The sequence below is a fragment of the Pezoporus occidentalis genome, unplaced genomic scaffold (assembly GCF_034315485.1).
Source record: "Pezoporus occidentalis ecotype Australia unplaced genomic scaffold, CSIRO_AGI_Poc_V1 ctg81, whole genome shotgun sequence".
NCBI classification, from domain to species: Eukaryota; Metazoa; Chordata; class Aves; order Psittaciformes; family Psittacidae; genus Pezoporus; species Pezoporus occidentalis.
Genome location: NW_026916170.1, coordinates 7,986,219 through 8,000,509, shown reverse-complemented (window position 1 = coordinate 8,000,509; position 14,291 = coordinate 7,986,219). Strand labels below are relative to the sequence as shown.

General features: G+C 36.5%; 1 protein-coding gene across 12 annotated transcripts in view; it reads left to right on the top strand.

The window, feature by feature from the left end:
• Positions 1-14,291, top strand: part of MAP3K15 (mitogen-activated protein kinase kinase kinase 15) — a 91,183-nt gene that overhangs the window by 27,599 nt on the left and 49,293 nt on the right. For 9 of the 12 annotated variants that reach the window (XR_009961803.1, XR_009961804.1, XM_062603722.1 and 6 more), the window contains exons 2-5: positions 2,629-2,768; positions 5,405-5,428; positions 10,302-10,373; positions 13,747-13,940. Coding sequence is in view for 10 of the 12 variants with exons in the window: in XM_062603722.1 (XP_062459706.1) it covers positions 2,629-2,768; positions 5,405-5,428; positions 10,302-10,373; positions 13,747-13,940 (430 nt within the window). In the remaining 2 variants the exon portion in view is untranslated. The remainder of the gene's footprint in view (positions 1-2,628; positions 2,769-5,404; positions 5,429-10,301; positions 10,374-13,746; positions 13,941-14,291) is intronic. The other 3 variants (XM_062603721.1, XM_062603719.1, XM_062603720.1) reach the window with 2 other exon arrangements.

The window sequence follows — 14,291 nt, the reverse complement described above, 5'->3', positions numbered from 1 at the left end:
CTAGTCCACAGCCAGTAGCACTTCTGATGCTCTGTTTCTGTCCACTGTCATTTCCCTTGTGTCATCCCTTGATTCCCATGATCAGACTGACTCTGCCAATTATCTTCCTGGGGCTTGTTTTCGCTTGCATGCATATTTTTGTGATGCAATCTTCATTTCTGCTAGTTTACAATTTGTTTTATTTGATTTCACCTTATTCATACCTGTGTTCATGAGGTGTGAATAAACAAGAAAAGCTCATTCTCAGCAATCTTTTATCAGTGTGAATTAATATCTAAGCGATGAATAATTACCCTTTTTAATGCAGATGCTTCTGTTCTTATATCCATTTAATGTGTTTCTGGTACTACTACTGTTACCTAGCAGCTGACAATAAAAGACAAATTTCAGTTGTAGACTACTACATGTGGCAATGAACTTGCATAATTGTGTTTCAATGAACTCTCTTACGGATCATTGCTCACACTGTATTGTAAAATGCAATATCTGTGTGCTACATGAACGCGTTGTCCAAATTCTCATACCAAGATGGTGATTTTGATTTCACAGCACTCTGGTTCAATAAGAACTGTTGAAAACAGTCCAAGCTGTTAGACTCCATTTTTTTTTTCCCTAGATGGTATTTGATTATAGGTCTTCTTGTTATTTTCTCTTAACTTTTGTTGTATAGATAATTTGTGTTTTCCAAAAATATTCAGCTAATCCAGATTTGGATGTCTTTATGGAATTGGGGTTTACTGCTTCAAGCCTGCTCAGTTTGTGTGAACCCTACCTACATTGCGCAGTATACTAAGAATTTTGTCCATGCTGTAGATAGCTGGCTAAACAGAAACTGGAAAGATCAGCTGTAGATGGTGCAGGATTTGAGGTTCCACAGGAGTAAGGGTTTTTCTCATGTTACCATGATTTTGTGTGGAGGTTTTGTGTATTTGTGGGGAAAGGGGAGGTGCTTGGATTTTTGTGTTGCTTGCTTGTTTTGTTTGGTTTTGGGGTGGTTGTTTTTTTTTCTTTCTCTTAAATGGTGATGTTTTGGTCTTGAGGCAGATAATTGTCTTTGGTCTCAAAATATTCATTGTGCTTTAACAGGGAGTCTGTTAGTAACCAGAGGGACTGGCTGACCTCAGTGTTGTGTGTTTGCATAGCCTGATGGAATTGTATAGAAGTGTATATTCATTGCAGGCTTTTCCAAGAACTTGCATACTAAGTATGGGATATTTATTCTTGTGATGTGTAACCTTGGTGAAGCCCAAGTAAACTGGCTACTGTGTTTGGATCTTATATATCAGACCTGCTTTTAGATTTCTTGCTCACCCTTCTCTGTCTTTCCTTGTAGGTACAGCCACTGTCTGTTACTCCTTCAGAGATAAAACATTTACTGCCCAGCTGCACTGAGTCTCTGGAGTTTGTTTTGAACCTTAGACTATCCTGTGGTTTCAATGCCAAGGCTCTAGTCTTATGAATACTTTGGATTTAAGCTGATTCATCTATCCCATAGCAGTGAAAGCAGACAGACATACAGATACATAAGAATAGGAAGAAATTCTTCACTGTGAGGGTTGTGAGGCACTGGAACAGGTTGCCCAGAGAAGGTGTAGATGCCTTATCCCTGGCAACATTCAAGGCCAGGTTGGATGGGGCTTTGTGCAACCTGGTCTAGAGGAAGGTGTCCTTGCCCATGGCAGGAGGGTTGGAACTGGATCTTTAAGTTCCCTTGCAACTCAAACAATTCTGTGATTTTATGACACAGACCTTTAAAAAGCTTTAAAGCAAAATTCTCTTAGCTAGTGCAGAGGATACAAGGATCAAGGAAAAAAATAGGTGTTAAGTGTCCTTTTTTCTAGTTACCTCTTCTCTCTGTACTGGCCTTTAGGCTTGTATATGAGAACCAAATGGTGAACTCGGACTCTTTTGCCTGTATCTTAGCTGTTCTAATATGCATAATATGGGGTATTTAACTCTCTGTATAAATAATCTTCTGCTGACATAATTTATTTATTTTTTTTTACTTCCATTTTTGACTGGAATACTACCCAAGAGCAGTGGAAGTCTTGTTCTTGCTACTCATGGCTGAATCCCCTTATTCCTGCACCCTTCATCTTGAACATCTTGCCTCTAGCTTTTAGGGGTCAACCTTCACAGTAATTTCTTTTTCTACTGTTCAGGAATTTCCTGTTCTTCAAACCTCAGCCTCCTAAGATAAACTTGGTCTTGCATTTTCCCCTAATTTTCTGCTACATTATTGTTCTTAGAGGTTCCACCTGAAGGTTTGGAGCCTTATATCCTATTAGGCATTCAGGCTGTCAGGCCTGGTTCACAGAGCAAACACAGAACTGCTTCTTCATGTGAGGTATTCCTGATGCAATGATTTCAAACCCTCAAGCAGAATTAATAAACTCTGCCTCATAATTATTCTAATAATGTGATAATTTCCTGAGTAGGTTCTTATCTGTTATATGAATGGTAAAATTTACTTGTACCATGAGAAAATGATTCTTATTTGAATGTATTGGTTTTGTCTGTCCAAATGTACTTATTTCAGGATTTATTTTAAATTATGTGTAGGAACAAACCTGTGTGTAAGATTATTACTTTTTTTGCCCTCTTTTCTCCCTCCCTCTCTCTTTTCAGATGTTGCAGTTGTGGACATGAGTGATATTTCCAAGCAACCATCACTGTTCTACCACCTTGGTGTGCGTGAAAGCTTTGACATGGCTAATAATGTTATACTCTACCATGACACTGATGCTGACACTGCTCAGTCTCTCAAAGTAAGGTTCTTGCTTCAAAATCTGCTTTATTTCAGAAATATTTTTAAATAACTGATCATGCAAATGTATGTTTTTTTCTGAAACATCCATTGAATGTGATTTCTTGATAGCATGATAACAAAATCCTGCTAAGAAAAACAGCTGCTAGCAAAAATAGTAATGATTAGAATTGTATAAAAGCTTGTTTATAAGAAAAGATCTGTAATATGGAACTGATTTTGCTCTGGATGGTCAGACATGGAAGTGAGAATGCAGCTAGGGAGTTTTTTTCCTTCCTTTCCCTCTTATAATTAGAGGAAATGTAAAAAAAAAAAAATGTTATGACATGTATAATAACAATGCTTGAACATGGGCTGTATTGCAAGATACTCCTACTATTGAAGCACTTCTGTCAGATGAAGTTTGCATCTGCTAGGTACTGAGTAGCTAAGACTACAGGAATCTCCTTTTTCATGCTGTTTGAAGATAAAACAGGAGATCCTCAACAAATCTTTTCATAGGCTTGCTGCTCATTTTTATAGTAGGATAACACATGCTATACACTTAAGTCCCAAAATTGCTGTTGTGGATGCAAGTCATATATTGTGGATGTTTCTGTCTTTCTCAGTGCAGGTTGTCTTTGCTTTAGATCACATTTAGACTTTAATCCTCCGTATCATCACATACTGCTGCTTTTAATATCATCCATTTTCTTGCTACCATCACTGAGAGCAGTCGCGTGACCTGGAGTCACAAGAACTCAGAGTTGGAGCCTCTCACACTTTGCTCAGAGGTTATCCACACAGACATGTGCTAAGGCATACTTGCATGCTCTCCATTCTTCTAGCTAATCTGTTTAGGCAGGCATGCAACTTTTCATCCTGCATTGGTAATACACCTGACTGCAAAGAGATCTTTCATTTTTATTTTTCATTAGCACATTTTTACCTTTCTTCCATGCTGTCACTCAGATGTTCCAACCAACTTGGTTCTCCTAAGGATGTACCAAAGTTTGGGAAGCACAGGCTAGTCATCTATTAGTCTCTGCCCAATAAGGACTTCTGTGGATGGCTTTGATTTCTGTGCTTTGCGCCAAGCACACATGCAAGGACCTGCTCCGTAACTGAAGTGCTGAATGACCTCCAGGATTACATCCATCCACGGGTTAGGCCTTCACATTGGTTGTTGCCAGAAATTGCAATTCTTTGCACTGTCAGTTCTGGGTTTTTTTGTCTGAGGACATAAAGTCAATGACAAATCTGGGGATTTGGGAACACCGGAGTGTGACTGGGTCACTTAAGATTAGAAAAATTACCATCTGCCTTCATCCCTCGTCTGCTAGAAACTCTGTCAGTGCCTCTTCCTCATCTACCAGTTGTTTGCATAACCTCCTTGGCCTGCATGGGGCTCTAGCTTATCTTACTATGGGAATAGAAGGTTTGATTTAAGTTGCTGAAATCAAGTAGAAGAGATTCTCTAGATCAAGTGCTAGAGTAGTTTAAGCAGGGCAGCATAACATGATTCAGTCCTACCCTGATGTCGTTGATACCTCTTCTGCAACCGATCCCCGGTTCAGTGCTGGATATCACTCATATGCTAATTCCTCTTTCTTAGGAATACTTCAAAAGGTAGACAAGGGCTGTTCTTGCACCCTTTCAGTTCATGAGACATCTCATGGTGTAGCTGATGGATAGCTCTCAGAAGAGTTGATTTCTCCCTGCTAAGAAAGATTTTTAATTGCTGTAGGTAAACATCTACTGGAGGTACTTGCATAGTTAGGAAGATATTTTAATTTTCAGATATGTGCTATTTCATATTTCTAAGCCTTCCATCAATTTTGCTTTGAAGTATTTCATTTGGCTTAAGGAGTTTAAGTTAGTCAGTAATTCTTATTAGGTTTTGGTACCTTAATATGTATTTTTGACAATCTGATGGTGTTTTCTTTATTCTCAAGTTTATGACTAATTTGGTCAGGTTTTTTTCCTTTCTTTCAAAATCTATTACTTTACTTCAGTCTAGGTTGGTCTGCATGCCTCTTAAGAGTGGCTACCCTAAGTGCTGTAAAGGCAGTACTGAAGACTGTTATTACTTCTATTGGGAAGATCTGGGAAGTTTGGACAGCCTGATTTTATATCACTTATCTCTTAGGACCCATGCAGAAGTTATCCTGAGAGTTGTATTTTCAGTTTCACCAATGTTCTTTACAAAACAACCTAGTTCTTAGCATATGAAAGAATATATAATCTGGATTTCAAGAGGATCATATTTGCAAAACTGAACTTCTTAGATGGCTCCTGATATATTGCCTGTTGTTGTGGAAAAGGGTCTATAGGCATGACCATTTTCTGTGCAATAGATTTCAGGCTGTCACACATGAAGTTGCTCAAGCAGAATAATCTTAGGTTGTCAAAGCACAAACAATTAAGTACTTTTCTTGATCCAACCCTAACTATTCTATGATTCTATGTAATTCTGTCCCTTTACCTGTAATTTGCTGTGGCAGGAAATCTGGATTATGGTGTGAAAAACATGACTCTGTGTGTATATATATATGTATACCAGTTGTTTTTATTGGAAAGAATAATTCCCAGTAAAAAATAATAAACATTTTTATTGTCTCTCTCCTATGTTTCTTTTCTTTTTTTTTTTTTTCCCAGGATATGGTATCTCAGAAAAACACAGTAAGTATTAAATCCACATTCATTTCAAAACACAAAATGAGGATACTAAGTTTGAAGCAACTCTAATAACAAAGCTGCTAGGCATGTTTATGCTCTATATGATTGAAGGAAGTCTGTTTCACTTATGTACAATTCAAACTAGTGGAAATCTTGTTGAATTCCTTTCTGAAGTAAAGTTAAATTAAAAAGTTACTTCTCTTTGGAAATTCCTTTGAAAATTCTAGAAAAGTGGCAATATATATGTCTGTAGGTTGATAGGTCAAAATGTAAACTCAGAAATTCTAAGTCTCTTTCTCCCTCCACCACTTTCACCCACCTGTGCAAATGTATATGTGTGTGTGATGCCTTAATATCTCCAAGATACACATATATGTATATGTGTGTATATATATATGGTGTGTGTATATATATCTCGAAGCAGCTTTGGCTACTGCATACCCATCCTTTTCTTCATAAATTCAGAGATTTTACTTAGGAATGCAAAAGATTTTTTCCCAAAGTAAAAATATTCTTATCCTTAAAGCAAGAAAATTAAACAAGTAAGCCTGAACCAAGACAAAATCTAGTGGTTATTTTAGGCTTAATGCAATATGCCAGGATATCTTAGACAGTTATACATTTTGTCTCACTTGACATCATGTTAGTAGTTATTTTCATTAAACACTCTACACTGTTATTTTTAGGACTACTGAATCTGCAAAAATCTTAAGCTTCCATTTATTCCTTTCTGTCTCCCCCCATTCATCATATCCTTTAATTTTCTTCTGAACAATATTATGCAGGACTAAAATAATTAAATGTTCTTAGAGCTTGCTAATAATTTAAAAGAGAACTAGAAGAAATAATTCATTACTCACAGCAGTTTATTTTGAGCTGCTGTTTATAATTGGCTACAGCACTGCATGGCATGTAGGCTAAAGATAGATCAGGTTGAGATCCTGAGTAAGTCCAGGTAATTTCCCTGTCTGTCTTAGTGATCTTTGAACTAGTTTCACCTGTGGGGTGTAAATTGCATTTACCAGTTTATAGCTTTTTAAGGGAGTCCTAGGAATAAAGCAGATTTGCTTGTGAATGCTACTGTCCATCAACTGGTGAACAACCAAAATGTAACAAGCATGTACGTTCCCCTCCTGAGCAAGAGAGAATTCTGACTGAGCCATTTAGTGGTATTTCCAGAAATGGCATAAAAAGGTAGAAGGTGATGGCAACTTCATCCTCGTGGACAGATTAGTGGAGGCAAATTCAGCCTAGTGAGCTCAGATTAGCAACCTGCAATCTTTTCTTCTGGCAGATTCCTCCCACAGAGGGAGGTATTTACCTTCACATGAAGAGAAGACAAGACAGATCTGGTAACATGGTTTCTGGAGCAGGGCCTGGTATCAGACCTGTAAACACCATGTGGCTAGCAGATGGGTCAGGGAAGTACTTTGAAACTAGGATCCTGATCCCTCCTTTAAAAACGAGGGATTGCCTAACCCACTTTCTTCAAGTGTTTAAATTAAGAAAACAATTTTGAGTAAAATACAGTGAGAAAAAAAGATTATAAATACCAACTATGGATTCTTGACCCTTTTTTGTTATATGAGGTTGTTCTCTCTTATTAGTTAAATGTGCTCCTATATTGCATTCTTTCATCCCTTTTTTGATCAGAAATTACATCAAACTAATTAGGAAGCCAAATAGTTAGTAGGTTAAAACTCTATGTTTTTCTCAGATAGAGTTGACTTCAAATAGACAATCGCTTTCTACTCCTTTCAGATCCAATAAGTTGCCATGAGAGGCTTGCAGTTTGCTGCTGCCCCAATATGGTGCTATTGCTTCATTGCTTGGTTAAATATTTTACCACCATATGGGCAATATCTTGTTTGAAGTAAATTGCTAAGGAGGATTGCTGCCGTTGTTAAGTAGGTCCAGAACTGGTGTGAATTTACTGTGTCCAATGAGGTATGTATTTACATTGCCACTTCAGTTTAAATGCTGAATATTAGATACAAGAGTTAATATCTCTGTATTAGGGGTTTGTGTTTTCCTTTCACTTTTCTTGATTAGAAAGTGTGGGTATGCCTCTTCCATAGCAATGCAATAGCAGGAAGAGTTTAAGTGCACTCTTCATTAGGGTCTGAAGATATGTTGGAAAGAGGATAGATACTTGACCTGCTGCTAAGCCTTCCTCCAACCCAGAATTAGCCACAGGAATACCATTGCTGGTTTTATGAAGGGAAGTCCTCTCCACATCTTACAACCTCTGTGTCCACACATTTGCAGAGTGTATAATGGAAAGGGGAACAACTGAGATTCTACTAGGCACAGCAAACTGTTTTTCCAGCAGCACAAATGAAACTTTCTGTGCTGGAGCTTGGAGCTTTCTCTGAGGTTTGTTTGCCCTCACCCTTACTATTTGAACTGAAAATCTGAAGTCATGTACAAAAGGTGCAAACAAAATCATAGCATGGAGCAGATGTGGAGCCGTGTTAAAGATGCAGATGAATGTCTTGTGTGTCATCTGGGGTGATTTTCTTTTGTATATAACCAGTAAGCCTTGAATAAAATGGACGCTTTCCTTGTAAAGAAAACATATTCTAATTCAGCATCAAGGAGGAGGCAAGAGTGAAGAACCTGGACATAAAGCTGAAAACAGTGCCCAGAAGAAAGGTCAGCAATTAATTTGAGATTTAGCCTAAGTACAACTGGTCTAACAGTGAAAATTATACAGCAGCATACTGCAGTGGTGAGAGTTCGAGATATTTTATAGCTTACTGTCAGAAAAAAAGAGCTTAAGAGTAGGAGAACTTCCTTCCTTCCCTCCACCGTACAGGAAAGTTTTCAGAGGTGAGATAAGATGGGGAATTTGATTCAGTTCTACTTGACTTCCTCAAACAAACAACTAAAATTCTGCATTGATAATTTATTGCATACTTGGATACAAAAGGAAAGAATTATTGGCTTGGGAATTCAGTTCCCAAGAATGAATTGCCCTGGCATGAAATTCAAGGTCAAGATTCTATGTCCCATCAGTTAGGTTTCCTTCTGCAGAGCTCCTCTGAGCTTTGAGGGCTGTTTTCTGCTAATTGTGTTGAGGGTGTATGCACAGCTTCCTAGTTTCTGTCACAATAAGAACTGATAAAATAAATTGCAAATATGCAGTCTTGCAGAACAGTTTGTTTCCTGTGTCATTATGGAAAAGTCAAGGTTTGAGAGCACCGTGGATGCTACTGGACTGTAGAGTAAAGGAAAATAAATTCACCTAAGGAAAAACTGGCTTGTGCTTTGGAGTTTCTGTAGATGTCGGATAAACTTTGGTTTACTGACAAAATGAAATTTTAAGGATTTTTGAAAGCAAAAAATGCTTAAAAAATTCTTTTTCCCCAAACCAATGTAATAGACAAAACACATGGGAAAGTTGTTCCATTATGATGCAAAGTTTTGTTGCTATCGATTTTTTAATTTTGTTTCAATAGGGAAATTTCCTCTCCCTCTACAGTATTTTAAGAAATGTTGTATACAGAAAGTCCAAGAGTGCACAAGGGACTTTTTTAAAGCTGCTGGAGTCAGGAAGCAAAATACACAGTCTTTCTGGGAATAGTTCTAGCATTGGTTGCACATAGTTTGAGATACATGCTTTGATACATTCAGTTGTTTAAATGTGGCATTGAAAAGACAAGCTAGAATTTCACACTCTAGGAAAATTATTATGGCAAGTACAGGATATAAGGAAAAAGACTTAATAGTTAATTTTTCTTTAGCTGATGGTATGCCTGAAGAAATTTGAATAACCCTGTTAATTGCTTTCAGGGAAGTAATTTAAAGGAAAGTAAACTGGCTATGAAAGCAAAAGGTTTATTATAAAATACTTAGGCCACTGGGCCTGATAAAGTATTTTCAGAGATTTAAATGGTTTGGGGCTTTTTTGTTAGAACATGTAGCAGCTCCTATAGCAAGCAAAGAATAAAGTCTAGGCCATGGAGGAGTCATTAGCAAAAGTTCTCCTTGATCTAAAGGGGACAGGATTGCAATTTATCCTTGCCGCAAGGAACTTTTATATTGAAAAATCACTTCTTATGGTAATTGGCAAAAAGTCTCTTCAGAGTTTCACTAGCTGTATAAATTAGACTGCATCTACTATTTCAAGGCAATGAACATTTAAGTAAAAAAAAAATCTTAAGAAAGATTTTTGCACTTGGACCCATATTCTCCAATTTAGTAGCCCCAGTGGATACATGGAAGAGCCAAGATTCTAAAAGTATGATTACATTATATGAATTTAATAATCTGAAGAAGTATTATTGCAGAGTAGTTTTCTATATTTTATGGTTATTTTTACAAAATATAAATGTTTGTATGTTATACAAACATTTACAAAATATAAATGCTTGTATAAAAAGAGTTTGCAAAAGGGCTGAGAATGAAAGACGAGTAGGAACATCTTCAATGCAATCATTTTCTCTTTTGAGGGGAGAATAGTACAAAAGCAATGGGTAAGCCAGTAAGTGTTAAATATTAAATAGCCAATAAATGTTTATGTAGTTTTTATGGAAATGTTACTATCTCAAGGGATGTGTATTAGTAGCGGTTGGATTAGTGTTAACTAATCATGCAATCAGTCTGATAGGTTCATAAAAGTAAGACTTGAAAGTATGTTTCTGATGACACAAGGAGATGAATAGACAAATTATGTAGACAGACAAATCATATACTGGGTAGCAAGAGCACTGTTTTCTTGGCCTTCTAAATGGACTTGCTATAAATATCTATATTAATTTTATGTTGTTTCTTTAATAATTTCTCTATTCATGTGTCATGTCTGTCTTTTTGATTCTTATGCTGTTTTGTGGTGGTGTTTTCCTTTTTGTTGTTTTACTTCTATTTGGAGTAGGTTGCCAACCACAAAGCTTTTCTTCGGGTTCAAGTACCTCCTGAATACCACAGTGGTTATCTGATAGACAAAGTATGTATTACTTTAAATCTGCTTCCTATTGAACAGATATGGCATCTTATAACCATGTTTCTAGGCATTTAAAAATGTACACCGTTTCTCTCTTAAGGATTCCTTAAGAATAGTACTTGGCAGGATCTTTTCTTCAAAGTGATTCTTATCCTGGAGTACTCTTTCCTTGCGAGCTAGATCCCAGCATCCAGAATGTTTGGCTTGTGATAATCTCTCTTCACAGCCTTTACATAAAAATACTGTATATATTCAACTTTAGAAGAGGAAGTATTTTTTAAAAGTCTTGGTCAACTGTACTGCATGATGGATAGGAATGTGATGTCACAGAAAACTACAGTGAAAACCTCAGTTCTTAAGGCAACAGTGAATTAAACTCCTTAAATCCTCAAAACTTTGTGACTTCTTTGAGTGAATGCAGTTATTTTTCTGTTATCCTGTGTGTTTTCCTTGTAACTGCTTGATAAGGTAGGCTAAGCAATCCTAATGCTCTTGATGCTTGAATAAGTAGCAAAATGAATTGCATAGCTTAAGTAAAATAATTGTGCTCTTCACTGTGCAGGCATAACTGCCTCTAAAAATGCAGAGATTTTACGCAACATTATTTATATGGAGGGAAAGAAAAAAAAGGACTCCTAAACTTTAGTTCTAGTGTAGTGTCTGTCACAGTGATAGTTGTACTGGAATAGCTAGCAGTGCAATTAAAAAAAAACTGATTACGTTAGTAAGGTCAAAAGTTTACTTTTAGCAGCATTAAGAAAACGCTTAGAGGAGTGTTTTAAGGTGAAAAGTAGTCTACACTTGGCCTGCCTTGTCTAGAGTCTAAAAATGGTCTATGTGAGCCTAACTCAGCACTTCAGCAAAAGCATGACTCTGTGATTAATGCCTTTAACCATTTTTCCCTGAAGAACAGGTCCCTTTCTCAACTTGCTTTCAGTTATTTTCTGTTTTTCCTACTATCCTAAATTTTTGGCTCCTTTTGTGCTAGATTTTGAAGTGTTGTTGAATGCAAAATTTTCATTACTAGCATACTGAGCACACATTATTTACTGGTAGATGAGCTTTTTTTTTTTTTTTCAGTCTGCTTGATTTTTTGTTATTTTTAACTTAAACATTTCTCAAAATAAGACAATAAGAAGAGCTTAACTACTAATCCTGAAATAAACCAGCTCAGCATACAATCTTCATAAACTATGACGTTATAGTTCTATTACAATTAAATAACTCACAATTTATAGGTATTATATACTTGCAGCTTGGATTTCTATATATTTTACTTCATACTCACCTGTGCCATTTATTCATTATCCTAAAAAGCAATAGGTGGTGTATGACAGCACAGTAATTTTCACAATGATTAGCTTGTGGTGTCAAAGACCAGCATCCTGAGTAGATAATCATAAGAAGCCAAGATGATATCTTCCTTCTCTAACCTTTAAAGCCATCTCTAATGTTTAATAGTGTAAGAAAAGTACATGGACAGAACTGGTTTTCTATGTAATGAAGATAAGAAAGACAGTCTTAGAAAGGCCACACACTCTACATGAAGGAGCTTTATAATTTATTATATGTAAGATTTGGACAGAATAAGTTAGAAAATTGGAGCTGGTTACTTTCAGACAAGGTGACATGCTCAAATATGTGCAGAGTTCTTCTCTGGACACAAGAATGTGTCTGTTGTGGGTAAACATATTTTTAATTGTATAGATTTTCCTATCCACAGAGGCAAGAAATACAGGTCAAATAGATGAGATGTTGGCTCAATAATATTAATACAGTGTTTCACAAATGTAATTTAATTTTTTTTTTCTGAAAAACTGCTTTGTGTTTTCATTAGATGACTGCAGTTCCCTTTATGTCACAAAATACATCATGCTTTCAAATTATTGTTTTTTTTTTTTTCCATTGCAGGAAGAGCTAATTCATTATTACAGGTTTAAGAACAGAGTTTCTACACAAACAGCTTTTGTTTTGTACTGAAGTCAGTGTTTATTTGAATAAACTGAAGACTAAATTGCTTTTAAATACTGGTGGTTTCAGTTGCAAATTTTCCACCTTTTTTGATAGGAAGTAAAGATGACATTGCAACAGATAATTACATTGTTACAAGAGAGATAAGGTACTGTAGTGTTTATGAGGAAGGATTGTGGCTTGATCCTTATCTATTAGAAATAATTTAAAATTCTAAATCTTTGCAGACTTATAACAACAACAGGATGTACTGATACAGGTTTTTTTTTCCATCTGTATTTTTAGTAACTGCATGCCCTACATTGTTAACTTCCCATAAACTGTTTATTTCTCATCTAGTTTATTAATGCCTATAAAAATTTGTCATCTTCATATCCATTCATTCCATTATCTCGGCATTCTCCCATTGTTCAAGGTGACTTTGAATGGCTACAGCTTTACTGCCAGCCTAGATGCTATGAAAAAATAGAAGGTATTGATTTTGCTGTATGTTTGATGCCTTGATATCCCCAAGGTGGAGTTTGAAGGGTATTTAGTGGTAGTTGATTGTGTTAGATGTATCATACTGACCCATTCTTCAGTGCTCCTGTCTAGTTACTCTGAAATGCAGTTTACTTTTAAACAGCAGAGAATTGTCATAGCTCAAAACTGGTGCTTCTAGTACCTGTGGAAAACTTTGCAGTTATCTGGTTTTTTGGAGTCTTGCTCAGGAGCCGAAGACTCTGAACTTGCTGATTTGGGGCTCTGAAGGGTATTTTCTGCTTCCCCTTTCAGCACCTTGATTATGTTTACACTTTTTATGTGGCATGTTTAGGACTTTTATTTTTTTACTTCTAGAATTCTGTGCTAAATGTATTACATACATTATGAAACTTTTCCAGGTTTTCTTGGTTGGTTGGTTTGGTATTTGAAGGTAGCATGCAACAAATATTTTGTAGGCTCCTCCAGATTAAACACCTCCATAAAGTCTTTCCAATGCTTGTGTCTCTGTATCTCTCTCTCTGTGGGGAGCTCTGCGTCATATGCTTCCTAGCAAAAAGTGGGCCTAGAGGATGCAAGTACACCTCAGACACCCAAAATTTGGGAGCAGAAGGTTAGCTTGTAACTGTCAGACTGTATTAGGGTACATACATCATACAAAAAGTATTGAACAGTTTAGTTGCATCGTTGGTTAACAGATTACCCTTGTTAATAATAAAATTTAACCCTTGTTAATATTTTTAACTCTTCCATGAAAAATTCCCTTAATTCAATGTTTGCAAATCTTGTGTTAAACAGTGCGCTAAAGGTTCGTAATGCACTAGCCCCAATCTAGCTGTTTCTTCTGACAGTAAAAGATTCTGTGTGTACACAAGCATATTTCTACTTTCATTTGTTCTCTAAACTGTGCCTGTTTTTATTTTAGGCTTCCAGTGGTAATTATTACTTTATTCCATACATCGTCACACCTTCTGCTGACTACTTTTGCTGTGAAAGTGATGCCCAGCGAAGAGCTTCTGAGTATATGCAGCCCAGCTGGGACAATATCCTGGGGCCACTATGTGTCCCCCTGGTGGACAAGTTTATCAGCCTTCTCAAGGATGTCCATGTTACATCGTGGTAATTTTGCTACACATACATCTCCAGAACCTTTGATAGTCTCTTGAATCTTATAAAAAAGCAACAAAAAACCAACCCTCCCCCCCCCCCACCAATCTATAGTAGCAGCATTGATGATTTATTATTATTTATTATTATTCACTGCACTTAATATGTTTTTTTAAAAAAACTGCTATCTTTACTGCCTTCTGTATTGCTGTCCTGATTTATGGTTACTTTCTGAATCATCAGTAAGCAAAGGCAGTCCATGGGTTAGGTGAAGTATAAATTACAGTGCATAAGATTGTAATAGGAGATAAATCACAGCCTCTTCGTAGAGCTCAAAGCCAAACACTATCCTTTTCTGTCACC